Below are 16102 nucleotides of genomic sequence, written 5' to 3'. Positions count from 1 at the left end.
CGTTATAGCCTATGTGTCGCTTCGGGCCAGGATATTGCACCTCCCAGTTTTTTTTTACAGTTCAATCTGTACAGTTTTGTTACGTCTAATATACACTGATTCAATTAGTTGATAAAGTCTGTGCGTATATTTTCATTTACCCGAAACGAACGAATCACCTTTGTACGAACACTGCACGGAAAGAGCGCGGCTCAACCGCAAGAAAATAGAAAACAATGCAAGCTGGACAATAAAAAGGAACGAAATAAAGGAAAAGCTGCACCAGGATGTACATATTTCGAAACCTTTCCTAAAAGAACCGGATCGGCTTTCAAGGACGGGTCCCAAGGGTAACTGGGAAACGCTTTGTACCCTTTTCTTTTCGTGCGAAATAATGTGTGCATACTAACTGCGATTACTGTTTCTTTTACTTCCCCCAGCCGCTTCTGTAAAAAATTGAATACACGTATATTGCGCGTGCAAAGCAAGAGAGTAGTTGCAAACTTAACTGCGTATATTGTTTTTCTGATTAAAAAAGCGCGCCAAAATTACCTTGACTGGGAAGCCCTTCTTTTTTGTCCTCCTCACTACAGCTGCTTGCGTGAGCTGAAATGTACAAAACAATTTTAATGAAACCGTAGTACGACTCCCTGATACAAATGATGTAGTGGACTGAATGACTACGTGCAAACTACTCGCGAAAACATGCAACGTGCATCGATCTTATCATAAACTCAAAGTCGTGCAGTTACAGCTCTGCTCAGGAAGAATGAAAATGGCAAATCGCGACTGTTTTCTACAATAAAAGTGTCAAAGAACTCTTACCGTGCGTGTCCACGCTCGGCTGTGCAAAACTGGCTGACAGCACAGCATAAATTTCAGGCGTCACCTCCATCTCGAAAGGCAGCGGGTGTAGTGTTCACCTCTTGCCGCAACGGTCAAAAGCAGACGACGACGCACGCGAAAAGCGCGGGCAAGCGCTAGGAATGCCGGGCACTTCCTCCAGCAGTTCGCGAGCGCCACCTACATGCTCTAGCCAGAGCAAGTGTACTGCAATCGCAATTTCAGTTCTCGCGCTCTCCGCCGGATTCAGGCACTCTGTCATATAGCGTGCAGACCGCTCCGGGCTTGCGATTGGAATTCGCCATCAGTGCAGCAAATAGGGCAGACCTTCAGGAACAAACACGTGAAGGAAGCAAGGGAGTAATTCCGGTTGTTGGGGCCAGTTCGCTGTCTTTGAAAAAGAAAGGGGCTAAGGAGCCATAGTTAGATCACAATTTTACGTTACACAGGAGCTTGCCAAAATATCTGTAGACTTGTGGGGATTACCATCACGCAATCTCTCTGGAAAGCAGCCTCATTACAGGTTTTTTAAAATTCCTTGAGATTTATGCTGTTTAGTTGTCCTGTGGCATGGCAGTTGTTGGCAAAGAGCGGGCAGTAAACTAGTTTAAAAGGTCAGTGACAAAGCTACAAAAAAGGATTAGTGGTCATCTTAGCCTCCACTCAGAAGCTGCACAGAACTGTTGACTCGAAAGTTTTCAGAAGAGTTGGAGATTGAACATGTGGGCACTCCTAAGTCACCTTTCCTGCTGTTTTGGATCAGTCGAAGAGCATTCCCATCTTGCTACAACAGTGTGCAATGAGTGAAACATCTCTGCAGAGGCCTTTTGGTGGTTTTACTGGCTTTCTCTGTAAACATAACATAATTGCTTCCAGTATTCTGCTCCAGACAAGTTCGGCGCGCTTGCGTGTTCCTGCTCCTTCACCTTGTGCTGCCTGGCATTCTATTTTCATGTACAACGAAAGCCGAATTACTGCTGTGCAGTGTGAAAAAACGCACTTTAAAGTTGTGCAGAGTAAACGAAGTGATGGAGTGAAAAATTATTGTCATTATGAGCTCATTACCTGCATAGATAAAATCAGTGCACAACAGTTAAGTATTCTTCACGCAATAGAATACTTATTGTTACGTAGACGTTCGCCTTGTGTGGTTCTTGCTTTTTGCAGCGTCAATGCACTCAAACAAGTGGCAAATATTCGGGGTGAATATCAAGCAGTTGCTACACCCGCCTTCAGTGGCTTCCAGCTGGCTCATGGCTTGCTGGATTTGATTGACAAGCAGGCCATGAGCCAGCTGAAGGCCACTGAACGCGAGTGTGTAAATATTGGTTATTATTCACCGCTAAGCTCTCAAGTTAACAAGAGCAAAAAGGAGAGGGATCCAAGACAGAGCCGCATTAATACAGCTTGTCATCGGTTGCCGGTGCAATGTCCGTGGGTGATTAGATAGAGGTCTCAAAGCCATTGGTTCTTACTTCGACTGGTGTTCGCACGTGATAGCGGGCCACTTGGCAAGCGAATTCAAATTCGGTCCCGGCTGTGCATAGGCTCCTGCTCGGCCCTACGTCGGGAACAAAAACACCTGTGGCTACTGAGCATTTCCAAAAGCGACGTGGCCGCGGAGTGCGAACACCCAGTTTCCATTGCCCACGTTTGAAGCTGGTCCGAAAAGTTGCTATGTCCTCGTCATCGCTTTCATGATCGGCTTCACAATCAGAGAAGTGTACAACAGCTGCATCTTACCGGTACTCACCTCCGGGGCAGAAACGTATAGACCCACGAAAAGGGTTGAGCCTAAGTTAAGGACACAGCAGCGAGATACGGAAAGAAAAATGATAGGTGTAACGTTAAGAGACTGGAAGCGGGCAGAGTGGGTGAGAGAACAAACAAGGGTTAATGACATACTAGTCGAAATCAAAAGGAAGAAATAGGCTTGGGCAGGACATGTAATGCGAAGGCAATATAGCCGTTGGTCCTTACCGGCAACGGAGTGGGTTCTAAGAGAAAAAGCGTACCAAGGGGCGGCAGAAGGTCAAGTGGGCGGATTAGATTAAGAAGCTTACGCGCAAAGGGTGGATGCAGATGGCAAAGGACAGGGTTAATTGGAAAGGCATGGGCGAGGCATTTTCTCTGCAGTGGGCTGATGATGATGATGATGATGATGATGATCAACCTGAGGACAAAGGTCGTGATCATGTTATAAGCGCTTAAATCTACAAAAACCGTTGAGGTACCAGGTTCAGCATCTTCACTCCTGGGGCCAGGGCTCCGCACATCCTCAGTGTCGGGCACAAAATGTTCCGTTCCACACACATCACGGTGTAGCTGGTTGCACTGTTTTGAAATTCGATCAGCAGTAGCTTCGGTACACGCAGGGAGCTGCAGGCTAACGTCAACGCGTCGCTTCTTTGTGCGGCGAAAATTCTGCGCATGACTTTCGGTGACAATCTACAAAGGCATCACTCACTTTTCTGAGAATTATCCACCGTGCCACAACGCGCACGTGCGAGTCGCTTGCTTGAGTCGGCGTTATAGTGAACTTGAACATTTGATCACTTTACCGGCGCTGCGGAAGCAGTCTCCGGCTTGGCTTAATTGCGAATTGGCTACACACGGTAATGACGTGATGATTATGCGCTCATAATGCAATGTAGATTCTGGTCTACTGATGTCCTGGTTCATTCTGGTCTACTGGAGCAAAAGGAGCCATCACTTTTTTCTTTCTCGTCTTTATGTGAATAAATTACCTGGTAGATGCTGGCCTTTGGAGTAAAAGAAACAAGCCTTCAATGTTTTTAAATGTTTTTCGCAGATATGTAAATAGATATATTCTGCTCTTCCTCTTGGATCGAATTCTTGTAATAGGTCTGATTTATACAGTTATCTGAGTGGGGCAGGAAGCCGCAGTTTTGCTGTTTCTATTCGCCCTGAAATTAAGCGAGTGGCATCCTCGCCCATTCTTGATGCGTACTACCACATACTTCCTCTATGGTAAAGTGTGCCGCATTCATTCGGGTGTCAGTTTACTGTCACGTAGAGAGAATGCACTCGTTGTAAAGGGAATGCGTCCAAACTGGTTAAAAACAAAAGCCGTACGAATTAACAATAATTGTACGCTCATGTGCTCATGGTATTGCACAGTTCCCTGCACGATGAACACTAACCAACCAGCCTCCATTTTCGCCGCGTAGAATGCGCGTGAGGACGTCGCCTTGGCAAGACTTTTGTCCATTACTTACATTTCGATGCGGTTCAAAGTATGGCATAAAATCTTGATTCCAATACCTCTTATGTTGGTAATAAGGGAGTAATTACGCCACCCAAGCGCTAACTTAGCCTATAAAGGAAGGCTATTGTAAAATCAGAAATTTCTCAGTTAAGTTCGTACCGGTCAGGGGTTTGAACCTGAGACCACCGTTTCACCGAAGCAGCTGCTCTAACAACTGAGCTAACCGGGACAGAAAGATTATAGTAGGGCGACAGTGAATTGCAGATGCAAGGGAAGGAAAGATGTCAACTGCTGGCAGTTGCGTCAATTTCGTAGAATAGGCTTAATTTTTCGGAAATGGCTCAGATTCTCGGAAAGCGTAGTTATTTCTCAAGTCTGTTTCGAGACTGCACTGTTTATTCATTGACACTCAAAGCCGCCGGCTCGCGGCTTCATCACGTTGCTTTGTGACGCCAGATGTGACCAGACGTATCTTAATTGATCGTGGCCAGGTACAAATGCTTCCACATTTTTGCAGATTGTTGTACTTGCTTTTGCTTCTTGATCTCAAAGGTTCCATGCCTCCTTTAAATTGACCACAGCCAAGAACTGCAGACATTCAGTCCGGTGGCCACCGAGCACGCTTGTGTGTATCGCCGTCGAGACATTCAGTTCTTAGTGGGCGCGAGTGAGCCCCTTAAAAACGTTCTTTTGGAAGCATTTTGTTGTCTTCCTGACTGCTGGAGTGTGGTCACCATAACGTGACAATTTGCATGAAACTTTGAACATTGGAAAACAAAAAAATAAAAATTTATGTAAATGAGAATAAATAGCTTGCCCCCCCACCGATTAAAAACCAGTTCCGGTGTCCCTGGAAGACTCCACATATAACCTTCCCTTTATTGTTAAGACAGGCTGTCATCGGGTGTGATCACATTCAGGAACCTTGTCTTCGGCAATAATGTTTGACTTCTTGCTTTGCATTTGGGGAAAGGAGACGGAAAGAGGATGTGACAACAAGGTTATATATTCAGTAAACAACGCTACATCTCACTTCATCGATGACGCATCTTGCGCTACTGCTTTACGTGGTCGGCTTCCACATGGCTTCAATTCTTGCTGCGGTAGTGTAAGTCCCGTAGCCTTCAGCGGTCTCTACGTTGACACATCTTGCGTTACTGCTTTACGTGGTCGACCCCGGCCCCGCTTCTCTCCTCCTTGGAGCGGCGTACCCTCCGTTGTGTTCCTCGGTCGTAACTTTGGCGCACTTGCGTCTGCCCTTAAGCGAGGGCATCCTCGGCCCTCTTTAATCCTTCTTTACCCTCCGTCGTGGCCAGCGGCTTGCATGTGTGGCGCCTGAGCTTGGTGGCGGCCTCGGCACCAGCCCCGCACCGTGGGCAGTGCAGCGGGTACCGGCGGGAGTGTATGACCTGCTCGTGGCTCTGCATCAGCGCGTTGCCTGATTCTTTTGCCACACTGGCCGCACTCTTATGGCTTCTCACCACTGTGGATCATCATGTGAACCTTGAGATGGTCCGGCTGGGAGAACCTCTTCCGACACAAATGGCACACGGACTCTCGCCTGCCAACGTGGGTATACTCGTGCCTGATGATATCAGCCCTGCGTAGATGAAGGGTAAGCATAAGCAGAATTACCACGCGAATACAAAAATCTGATCCAGACGCCTCCGTTAGTAGACACCTTTAGCATGTCATGCACCATGTTACCGTTACCGGTACCTTACAGAGTACCGGGAGCCCGCGCAGCCAATGCCTTTCACATATCGACCTGACGGCGACAGGCGGCACCAGGTACCCGGCAGCTGCGCTTGCGCATGCAGCATCAGGACTAATCAGGGCATGCTCACCAGCGGTAGGCGGTCTCCCAGTGATTCTGGAATGGTTACAAGGTACACAGTAGGCTGAAGGTGTCTAGTTATGTGTGCACATCTCTTTCAATGTTATGATTTCGCCGATGACGTTCACACCTTCCATCTTGTAGGATACACAGGTATCGCCTCCTCGTCCCCCGCGCCAGCGGCGACCGTGACTTACACGGGCGCGCTGGCCACCAGGAATGTGGAGAGAAGGCACCCCCCCCGACTCTGCTCATTTCCGCCCCAGCACTGACGTGACTTCACGGCAGCGCGCTGCCTTCTGCGGAGAGAGTAGCACGCCTAAGCTTGACGGCAACGATTTGCTGCCAGGGAGACAATGCCCCAGGGGATAAAAGAGGGGAACGCGCGGAGGGAAGGAACTCTCGCTTCCGGACCTTATCGAAGAGCCTTACGAACCCCTTCCGCTGCCCGCCGACCCCAGAACACCAACGCCAGACGACGTCAACGACCTAGTGAGCTGCTGAACATCTATTTTACGGATAGAACATTCTTCCGCAGTGTGCTTTACCTCGCGTTAGGATAATAACCTATTTTTTAGCGTGCCCTGCCATTGCCTATTTTGTCCGGACCTGCCGTGGCTGCGACTCTGCGCCATGGGTTGGGGAAACGTGTTGTGTACTTGATTAACGCCTGCGTATAGCTTGCACGGAAGCTCGCCTTCCCGGCCGGCTGGACGCAGTGACCCACATCTTGGCGCCCAACGTGGGGCGAACTAGGAAATTGAGCAGTGACCTTTGTTGGAGCGAACGACTACCGTCGCCCTAACAAAGGATGGCAGCCGACAGGAGTGACATGCAGTCTTTGTTTATGCTGTCAGAGTCAGCGGCACATAACCAGGGCTCCCTACTTGACGCGCCGTTGGAAGGGTTTGAATTTTTTAATCTTGGGCGTTCCACGCGGAATAGCCGAGGAACATCCCCTGACGCGTTGGTAGGACTAAGTCCTGGCAAGGGGGCTCCACATCGGGCGCCTCGCCGCTCCGCGGCGCGAACAATGAGGCACCTAGACTTCATCATTCGACGCCATCAGCGGCTGCGCCCAACTCCGGGGGCTTTATTCCGCAATCATCCGAGGTGCTCTTGCAGAACGCATTGCAGATGCAGAGTCTAGCGGGTATTTTGCAAAACAATTTGCAAGTCCCGGCCCAGTCAACACGTGTTAGGATAGACTTACCTACCTAAACGGGGTACCACGACACTACGGGAGCAAACGAGTACCTCGACCGTCTGCTGCATTATCAGCAAGTGACAGGAATCGCAGACGCCGAAATGCTCGCGTGTGTTTGTGCCTGTTTCTTTGGCGGAGCAAGCGGCCGCTGGTACCGACTAGCCGGCAACCGAGCGAGGACAATAATAATAATAATAATAATTGGTTTTTGGTGGAAAGGAAATGGCGCAGTATCTGTCTCATATATCGTTGGACACCTGAACCGCGCCGTAAGGGAAGGGATAAAGGAGGGAGTGAAAGAAGAGAGGAACAAATAGGTCCGTAGTGGAGGGCTCCGGAATAATTTCGACCACCTGGGGATCTTTAACGTGCACTGACATCGCACAGCACACGGGCGCCTTAGCGTTTTTCCTCCATAAAAACGCAGCCGCCGCGGTCGGGTTCGAACCCGGGAACTCCGGATCAGTAGTCGAGCGCCCTAACCAGAGAACAATGAAGGAGTTTTGCGCAAGCTTCCGCGACGAATTCCTTCTCGCAAACTATGAGTGGCGTTTGAGGAGAGAGCTGGAGCTTCGAACCCAGCACCCCGACGAGTCTCTGTTAGAGTACATCCGAGCGATGGACGAACTTTATCGCCTCGCTGACCCTCGCGCCACGAACACGGAGAAAGTTGAGCGTGTCACGAGACAAGTGCACCCGACTTTCACGGCTTACAAGAGAGGAGTCAGGTTCAGAGATTTGGATGAGCTGGCAGCTGAGGCGAAGCGCATTCAGGGAGACATCCTCTCTGCACGAGCGTATCGGCCGCCCCCACCCGCATCGCTGTCACTTGAGCCGCGCTGCGCGTGGAATGGCAGCTCAGCGCACAGTCCATTCAGAGCTGAAGCGTCAGCACAGTTTGCTGACGAGCGTGTCCCAAGGGGTTGGGAGTTGTCCGACCGCGCTTTGGACGCATTCAGCTACGCGTTGCGAACAGCACACGCTGCCGCAGAGCGGAACGAACCGAGGCGAGATCGCGAGGCTGACACGCGGCCCCTCACCATCCGCTCCGCGAGTTCGAGATGACCGACCTGAACGGGGCGACCAGCGCCTAGCCCGTCGGGGCCCGGGCAACCGTTGCTACCGGTGCGACCAGCCGGGGCACTTCGCCCGCGAGTGTGGCCGCCTTCCCGCCCGTGACCAAACAAGGTCGGGAAACTGCCAAAGCCGCCTGTGATCGACCTTCGATCCCGCGCGGCGTACACAGAAAACCCTGGTTTGCTAGCGCCTTTGGCATGTCGCGTAGGAAGTTCTGTGCAGTTGATACGTTCTGCGCGTACTTGCGCTAGGTTCACCGCCGCATGACCCAGGCATGGCAGACGACGGTGACGCACGTGGTCTTTGTGGCAACGTGTCGTTATTGCGCAGCTAGCCGGCACGGGTGACTTCGTTAACGCCTACATCACTGAGCCACGAACTTATGAAGCATTGTAGGCAAAGTACGAGCACTCCCAGACTGCTGGGAACATTGTAAAGACCACGACGAGGAGGCGCACTTATTTCCACCTGCCTTGAACGCTTCAACCTTAATTAGTTATGTCGCATCCCTAAAGCAGACTGTTGAACGAGCACTCCCAGACTGCTGGGAACATTGTAAAGACCACGACGAGGAGGCGCACTTATTTCCACCTGCCTTGAACGCTTCAACCTTAATTAGTTATGTCGCATCCCTAAAGCAGACTGTTTGCGGCAAGGTTCTAGGCGGGGAGCACATGACCACCCTGGAGAGTTGAGAATGCAGTTTGATAGGGCTTGCTTTCAAGTATCAGACGAACATAACTCACAAACTCACTTTTTAAAATATATCTATTGTTTTTTGATTTTATAACTTGGATGTGTTATATAGAGTTCGCGTACTACGAATTTCGGATACAACGAATGCAATCAGTGCAACCGCCAGGCTCGTTTGGGCTGTAATTCTTAGCTTGCTGGAAAAGAATGGCAGTATTTTTTGATAGAAAATGAACACAAAGGGCGCACAACAAGCGCGAAGGGTCACATTCGAGTGCGCTACTGCTACTAATGATGCTGATGACTGCGTTGTGCTCTGTTCGAAAATCGTGTCATTCAAGCATTCATTGTGTATTTGTACGGCGACTTCACGATTTGTGCTTGTTTAAGGTAATTACGGCTTGAAAAGGCGGCTCATCATCAGAAAGGACATCTCTCCAGTTAATTAGCCACTATGGCGTCAAGCAAAAAACGGTGCCTTAAAACGGTTTAAGGCCTACTTGCGACTGCTCGTGTAGATGCATTACGTGCAGCGGAGGATTCCGTGGGTGCTATGCCAGTGTTTCCGCCGGGTATGCATTTCCAAGTTGTGCTGCGTAGAGAAGAGGTCACCGCAATTCTCACAGGCGAGGAACAGGCTGTGTAAGGGAACAATGTTGACGTCCTCTGAAAAAGAACAAAGCAGTGGGAGGAGCGAATGAGCGCATGTAATGTAAAGAACTGCCCAGAGAATTCAGTGCTCTTAATGTGTACCGTGGCAGAGAGGAAAAGGCCAGCAGAAGTTCTTTTTCGCATCACTTCATTAGTATGAATCATGTGCATGGTAGTATCTTTCAAATAGTAATAAAATAGTACATCATTAACCTTAATAGTACCGATATTAAACTCGGACTCATATCATTTAATCAAAAACTAGAATGGCTGATGCCCCTGGCAGGAAAAATTTAGACCAGGAAAGAGAGTCCTAACTTCATATCTACGAAGTTCGATGGATTTGAGAAAAGTTCTGCCATTAAGAGGATGACAACAAAGACCTAAAAAAGAGGAAGACTGAGTTTGAAGAAAAAGATGGACTAAAACAGACAGCCCAAGCCCAGTTGGAAAAATACATATATGCCGTAGAATTCAGGAGCAGGCAGCTGAACTTAGAAGTGGGTGGAATAAAAGAAGCACAGGAGGAGGACCTGACAGCCATATTAAATAACGTGGCTGATAAACTTCGAGTGCATCACTTGACGGCGAAGGAAATTGCACACATTTGCCGACATCGAGGCAGACGCGATAAAGTGCCAGGCATCATTGCGCGTATCACGAGGCGAGCAATGAGAGAAAACTGGATTAAGAACAAGAAAAACCTTGAGGAAAGGGATCCACCCATTTTCTGGCGAGAAAACTTAACACGCTGCTACACAGAACTACTTCAAGCAACCAAAGACTGCGCCATAGATAAAGGCTATAATTTTATTTGGTATGTCAACGGAAAGGTTTCCGACCAAAATAATGAGGAAATGAGTGCATTCATAAAAGGGGAAAGAGCGACTTGGATCAGTTATACCATTTTTTATCTTGTATTTGAGTTTTCTCTTGAAACAGAACCAATCTGAAGCATATGTGTTATTATCTGCCCAGCGACCTGAACCGCACTGCTTCGTGTGTGCGCCGACATCGCTTAAAGCTGTTCACTTGAATAGACGCTCTCTAAAAAACATGACAATGTGTTTACAGGAATTATCTGGTGAATTTTAGTTTCCTTTTTCTGTGGTTAGGCTCAGTGAATCGTGGAGCACAAATGAATCTGATATTTTTAGGACGACCAACTGTACAACTTGCTACTTGAACCGCTCTGGCCACCGTGGGGATGAAGTAGCATTATTGGTGACTAAAGACCTCGAATAGGATAAGCTGGACACATATAGTCTGCTTACTGATGATCTTGAGGTCCTATCTGTCTGTACCACAGGTTCGTGTTTTCAGTTTGCTATCGTCCTTCGAAGAAAAATGTGGTTAAGATTTTCTAATTGTACGACTGCTTTTTTTCGTTTATAACAGACGGCATATACACTCTAATAGCTGGAGGGGATTTTAATATGAATATGTTGAGGGACAATTCTTTGGTTAAATACTTTACAATGCCTTGGGTTCGAATGACTTCATTAACCTTGTAACCACTCCAACTAGGATTACACAAGAAACTGAGTCTTTTCTCGATCTGCTCATTACGTACTCCTCCCAACGAATAGCTGACTCAAGTGTAATATCGTGTGCACTCAGTGACCATCTCCAGTGTTTGTATGTATGTATATGACTGGACCGGTAATGTACCAAAAGAAAAAGGTATGTATCAGTATATACCCAATCCTATGCTCAATTTACTTTATAGTTCACTGGCACAAGTTAAGTAGGATAGCACTTACAATACCAGTGACGTAAATAAAGCTTACAATAAAAGTCTTTACGCAACTATACAATTCTTGCTTCCTAACAAAAGTGCATCGAAAAAAACCCGTAAAACTCGCAAACCCTGGATAACGTCAGAGTTACACCATGAAATTAAATTGAAAGAAAAGCTCAACGCAATAATTTTAAACCCACATTGAGCAGATGACTTAAGTTTAAGAAACACAGGAATAGGTTAACAAAAAGCTACGTCTTGCATGCACATACTACTACGCGACATTTCTTGAAGTTAATAATGGTTGCCACGATTTGCTATGGTTAAGAGTGAATTAGTAAGAAGTGAGCAACCGCACCCTGCCCCAAGGACATTAAGGCTTGATGATAAAGGTATATCTGGAATAGAGCTAGGAGATGCTTATAAAAACTTTTTTTAAACCCGTTCGCATACCAACCCATCACATGATTCCAATAGCTACGTTAGTTCCTACAATAATAATACAATAGTTTTGAACCCGGTTATGGCAGAAGACATTATATCAGTAATGCAGAACATTTATAACAGCCCTGCCTGTGACATTGATGGCATTCAAGTCAGGCCCGTGAAGCATGTTGTAGCAGTTATTGCCCCTGTTCTTGGGAATATATTTAACTTATGTTCTAATTGCGGTATAGTTCCTGAAAAAACGCAAATGGCCAAAGTAATGGTTCTGTATGAGAAAGGTGACCTTAACGAAATAGGAAGTAATAGACCAGTATCTACACTCTGTTTTTTCGGAGGCTCAAGAAAAAGTTCTGGATACAAGGTTGTCTAATTTCATTTACAAGCATAACATTTTGTCACCAAATAATTTTATATTTTGTGAAAATAAATTAAACAAATAAGCACTACTCGAGCAAATGGAGTACATACTAACACTGTTTGAAAAGGCCTTCGTTATTGGTGTCTTCATAGACTTCTCGAAGGCATCTGATCTAATGAACCACTGTATACTCCTAAAAACTTAGTGTGTTATGGTTTTGGAGGACAGACCCAGATGCTTCTGAAATCATATCTATCGCACAGAAAACGAGCTGTATGCATAGACAAAATAAATTTTCAACCACAACGTAATAATTCTGTTTTCCCACAAGGCAATATATTGGGACCAGTAATCATTATTATCTACATAAATGATCTCTAACATTAACTATGCTGCCAAATTTATTATCTATGCTGATGACACAAGTATATTTTTTTACTGGAAATGTTTTTGATCTCCTTGCTCAGTAATGCAAAAATGGTCTGAATCCAAATGTATGCGTATTAATGATAAGAAAGCATAAGCTGTTATTTTTCGTCCCCAAAATAAAGTGCTAGAAAAGCTAGCCACCCTGTATACGCAATGCCTTCTGACCACGACCGTAATAGGAGCTTGGAATAACGCAAACTATATAATAATTCATAAGAAAGGAGACGCCACGCACTTAAAATTACAGGCCGATCAGCTTAGTCTCCATTGCCTGCAAAATATTTACTAAGGAAATCGATAATAGAGCCAGGCCAGCATTAGACTTCAATTAGCCAAATGATCAGGCAGGCTTTCCTAAAGAATACTCAACAATAGATCATATTTACACTATCAATCAGCTGAAAGAAAAATGCACAGAATACAACAAATACCTAAATATAGCCTTCATTGATTGCGAGAAAGAGTTTGGCTCAGTTGAAATCTCAGCAGTCATACAGGCCTTGTATAATCGGGGTGTAAAAGAGCCTTTAATCAAAATACTGGAAGCTATATATAGCAAAATGGCATTCCTCTGGGACAGTTGGTATGAATCCATCTTTGGCCCAGAGTTAACTCTGGGACGCACCAAAGTAGACACACGCATTGAAACACGGAACACCATGGCTACTATAGTCCTCCATAAAGCCAGCAAGAAAATTACAATAAAGGGCGCCAGGCAAGGAGACACAATCTCGCCAAAGCTATTCCCCGCCTGTTTGCAGGAGGTATTCCAAGGCAGTAATTGGGAACTGTTGGGGATAAGAGTTCATGGAGAATACCCAAATAATCTGCGATTCCCTGGTGATATTGCCTTGCTGAGTCACTCCAGAGGTGATGTGCAAATCATGATCAATGAGTTAGACAGGCTGAGCAGAACGATTGATCTAAAGATTAACATGCAGAAAACCAAAGTAATGATCAAAAGCCTAACAGCCCAACAGGAGAACAGCAGTTGACAATTGGCAGCAAGGTGCTAGAAGTGATAAAAGAATACGTCCACATACGACAGGCAGTGACAGCTGATCCGGATCATTAGAGGGAAATAACTAGAAGGATATGAATGGAGTGGAGCGCATATAGCAGGTTCTCTCATATCGTGAATGGCTGCTTACCAATATCCCTGAAGAGAAAAGTGCAAAACAGCTGAATCTTAGCGGCACTCACCTACAGGACAGAAAAGTGGAGGCTAGCGAAAAAGGTTCCGCTTAAGTTAAGGAGAACGCAGCGAGCCATGGAGAGAAAAACGATAGGTGTAACGTTAAGAAACCGAAAGCGGGTTGAGTGGGTGAGGGAAGAAACACGCGTTAATGACATCCTAGTCGAAATAAAGTGGAAGAATTGGGCTTGGGCAGGGCATGTATTGCGAAGGAGAGTTAACTGTCGGTCGTTTAGGGCAACCGAGTGGATTCCAAGAGAAGGCAAGTGTAGCAGTGCATGGCAGAAGGTTATGTGGGCGGGTGAGATTAAGAAGTTTGCAGGTATAGGGTAAGCGCAGCTGGCAAAGGATAGGGATAATTGGAGACATGGTTGAGGCCTTTGCCCTGCAGTGGGTGTAGTCAGGCTGGTGATGATGATGATGAATCAGGCATGGTCGTAGCTTGCATACACTATCAAACCGATTGTAATCTACCCTCTAAGGATTGCAGGAAAAGCGTCTGCTCACCTTCTTTCAATGCACCTCGTCCTCTTGGTTTCCCCAGCAAACTTTCGGCGAACGACGTTGAATATCCAACGAGCAGTTCTTCGCCGGGGCCGACGTTCTTTAGTGTGCGGTAGTAGATATTTCCGTTGAAGAGCACGGCCACGAGGTTTTGTCTGCGCTTGCTGGGCGAGTAGTTGACGTTGTTCATCCAGTGGTAGCGCTCTTGTTGGCGGCCGTCTACCACGAAGAACTCTGCACATCGGCGCACCTGCGCAACGCAACGGTTTCACCGTCTGAACGCTCAAGTCAAACTTTTTCGCTACCGTACTCACGTGAAACAACGGACGCAAAAAAACGTGGCGTAAATTTTAAGTGTCCGGAAACGGGCCAATATTTCGTGTTCTACTCTGATACCACTGTCACACGGTCATATCGAAGGCCCTCCAACTGACCAGTGTCTCCACTCCAAGGCCACTAAGCGCCGTTACACGGACGGTTTCTGCGGCAATCGAGACACGGTAAGTATCGTTTTTGAAAATGTTGAACTAAAAATATAGTACCAATTTTGATAATGATGGTGATGGTAATTTTTTTTTATGGCGCATAGGCTTCTGAGTCCAATGAGCGCCATGCAACAAGGTATTTTTGTCTGCTGACAACTTACGCGGAAAAAAAGGAGAGCCCGGGCTACTAACCCTGCGGCACGCATTGTGCCAGTGTCAGCGATATAAACCAACCAGCTTCCTTAATAGTCCATGAATGCTATTGATTTCAGCTTGTACAAGATAATGGGGTTCATTTAAAGAGTAAATATATTCATATAACAAATAAATATTTTGTTTTAACCCTTTAGCTTAGCCTTCAGGATACGCTAAATGTTCGAGCTTGACCTTTGAGATCAACTCTTGAATGGTGCTACTCTTGTAGGAAAACAAAAAGGCCCCTAATATTGGATCTGGTGACTCAGCGATGTCGCATGTTTTTGTCTCATGTTTTGCATGCCAAAGAGGTTTGGCGAAACTGGCAACCATAGGTGAGCCTCGTTACACCTTTTGTTTTTGTTTTTCCTCTAACGCTATAGTAACACGGCCTCTCTGTGCAGCCGTACAGTCTTATACAATAGCGTGGGAAAGTGCACATGTTCATTTAATCCTCGATATGTGGTTTGGAACTGCAATCATCCGCTGCAATTTTTCGCTCTCACACAACAATGGTACGTATTCCAGCATAAAATTTCCCAACGAAAAAACTCACCGCGAATGCACTTGAAAGTATCGGAGAGAGTAATAACGCGAGCAGCGTAGTGCAATTACAGCCCAGCTGTTTTGAAATTTCTCTAAAACAGCCTATACAACCTGAGTATGAGTGTTCTAAGCATTGGCCGGGCAAGCTCACCGGCCAGGTGCAGCCGCCATATTCGATGCAGTCCACCTTGACTCCGTGATACGGGCCGAAGTGCAGTCCCTTGGGCAGCGCCTTCAACGTGAACACTCCCATCGGGACACCCTTGACTGTGGACTTTCCCAATGCCAGGAACTCGAATATGTTCTTACTGACGAGACTGGCGTCTTCCGATATCATCTGCATATGTTATTACGCCGTGTTCACCAGCCGCTGTACAACCGAATGTGGGCTCATATGCACATCAAATTTTGCAGCATGGGCTGTTAGTGCTAGCATTGCAGTGTTTCGTGCCGTAATCACGGTCGCCGTCCCTGCGCGAGTTTGAGATTAAGTGACCGGTAGGGCACAAAAGAAATTGCACGTGAAAAGGGGCTCACTCATGCCTCCCGCCAGAAGAGCCAAGTTGGCGTTTGTGACGTGCAGTGCATAGAGAACCGGCTGAAGCTTGTGTCCACCAAAAAGGCACAAAACTATGTACACGGCGTGGTGAATAAATGATATATAACACATAAATTGGCAGGCGCTA

General features: G+C 46.8%; 1 protein-coding gene across 1 annotated transcript; it reads right to left on the bottom strand.

Moving 5' to 3' along the window:
* Nucleotides 1-5168: 5168 nt before the first annotated feature.
* Nucleotides 5169-15676, bottom strand: LOC144106382 (histone-lysine N-methyltransferase PRDM9-like). The gene is made up of 4 exons (XM_077639176.1): nucleotides 15568-15676; nucleotides 14194-14440; nucleotides 9366-9531; nucleotides 5169-5651 (listed from the first exon to the last, which is right to left on the bottom strand). The coding sequence occupies exons 1-3, from the start codon at nucleotides 15667-15669 to the stop codon at nucleotides 9389-9391; spliced, it is 492 nt and encodes a 163-aa protein (XP_077495302.1). The 5' UTR covers nucleotides 15670-15676; the 3' UTR covers nucleotides 5169-5651; nucleotides 9366-9388.
* Nucleotides 15677-16102: the final 426 nt, after the last annotated feature.

This window comes from Amblyomma americanum, chromosome 1, assembly GCF_052857255.1.
Source record: "Amblyomma americanum isolate KBUSLIRL-KWMA chromosome 1, ASM5285725v1, whole genome shotgun sequence".
NCBI classification, from domain to species: domain Eukaryota; kingdom Metazoa; phylum Arthropoda; class Arachnida; order Ixodida; family Ixodidae; genus Amblyomma; species Amblyomma americanum.
Note: the sequence above shows the minus strand (reverse complement) of the source record. Positions and strands in the feature narration are given on the sequence as shown.

What these genes read in the sequence shown, in the direction of transcription:
- LOC144106382 (XM_077639176.1), bottom strand. Translation starts at nt 15,669, where the DNA reads ATGGGAGTGTTCACGTTGAAGGCGCTGCCCAAGGGACTGCACTTCGGC. An exon ending in ATGGCGGCTGCACCTGGCCG is followed by an intron (nt 14,441 to 15,567) that starts GTGAGCTTGCCC and finishes TGCGTTGCGCAG; the next exon opens with GTGCGCCGATGTGCAGAGTT. An exon ending in ACGAGGTGCATTGAAAGAAG is followed by an intron (nt 9,532 to 14,193) that starts GTGAGCAGACGC and finishes GTTCTTTTTCAG; the next exon opens with AGGACGTCAACATTGTTCCC.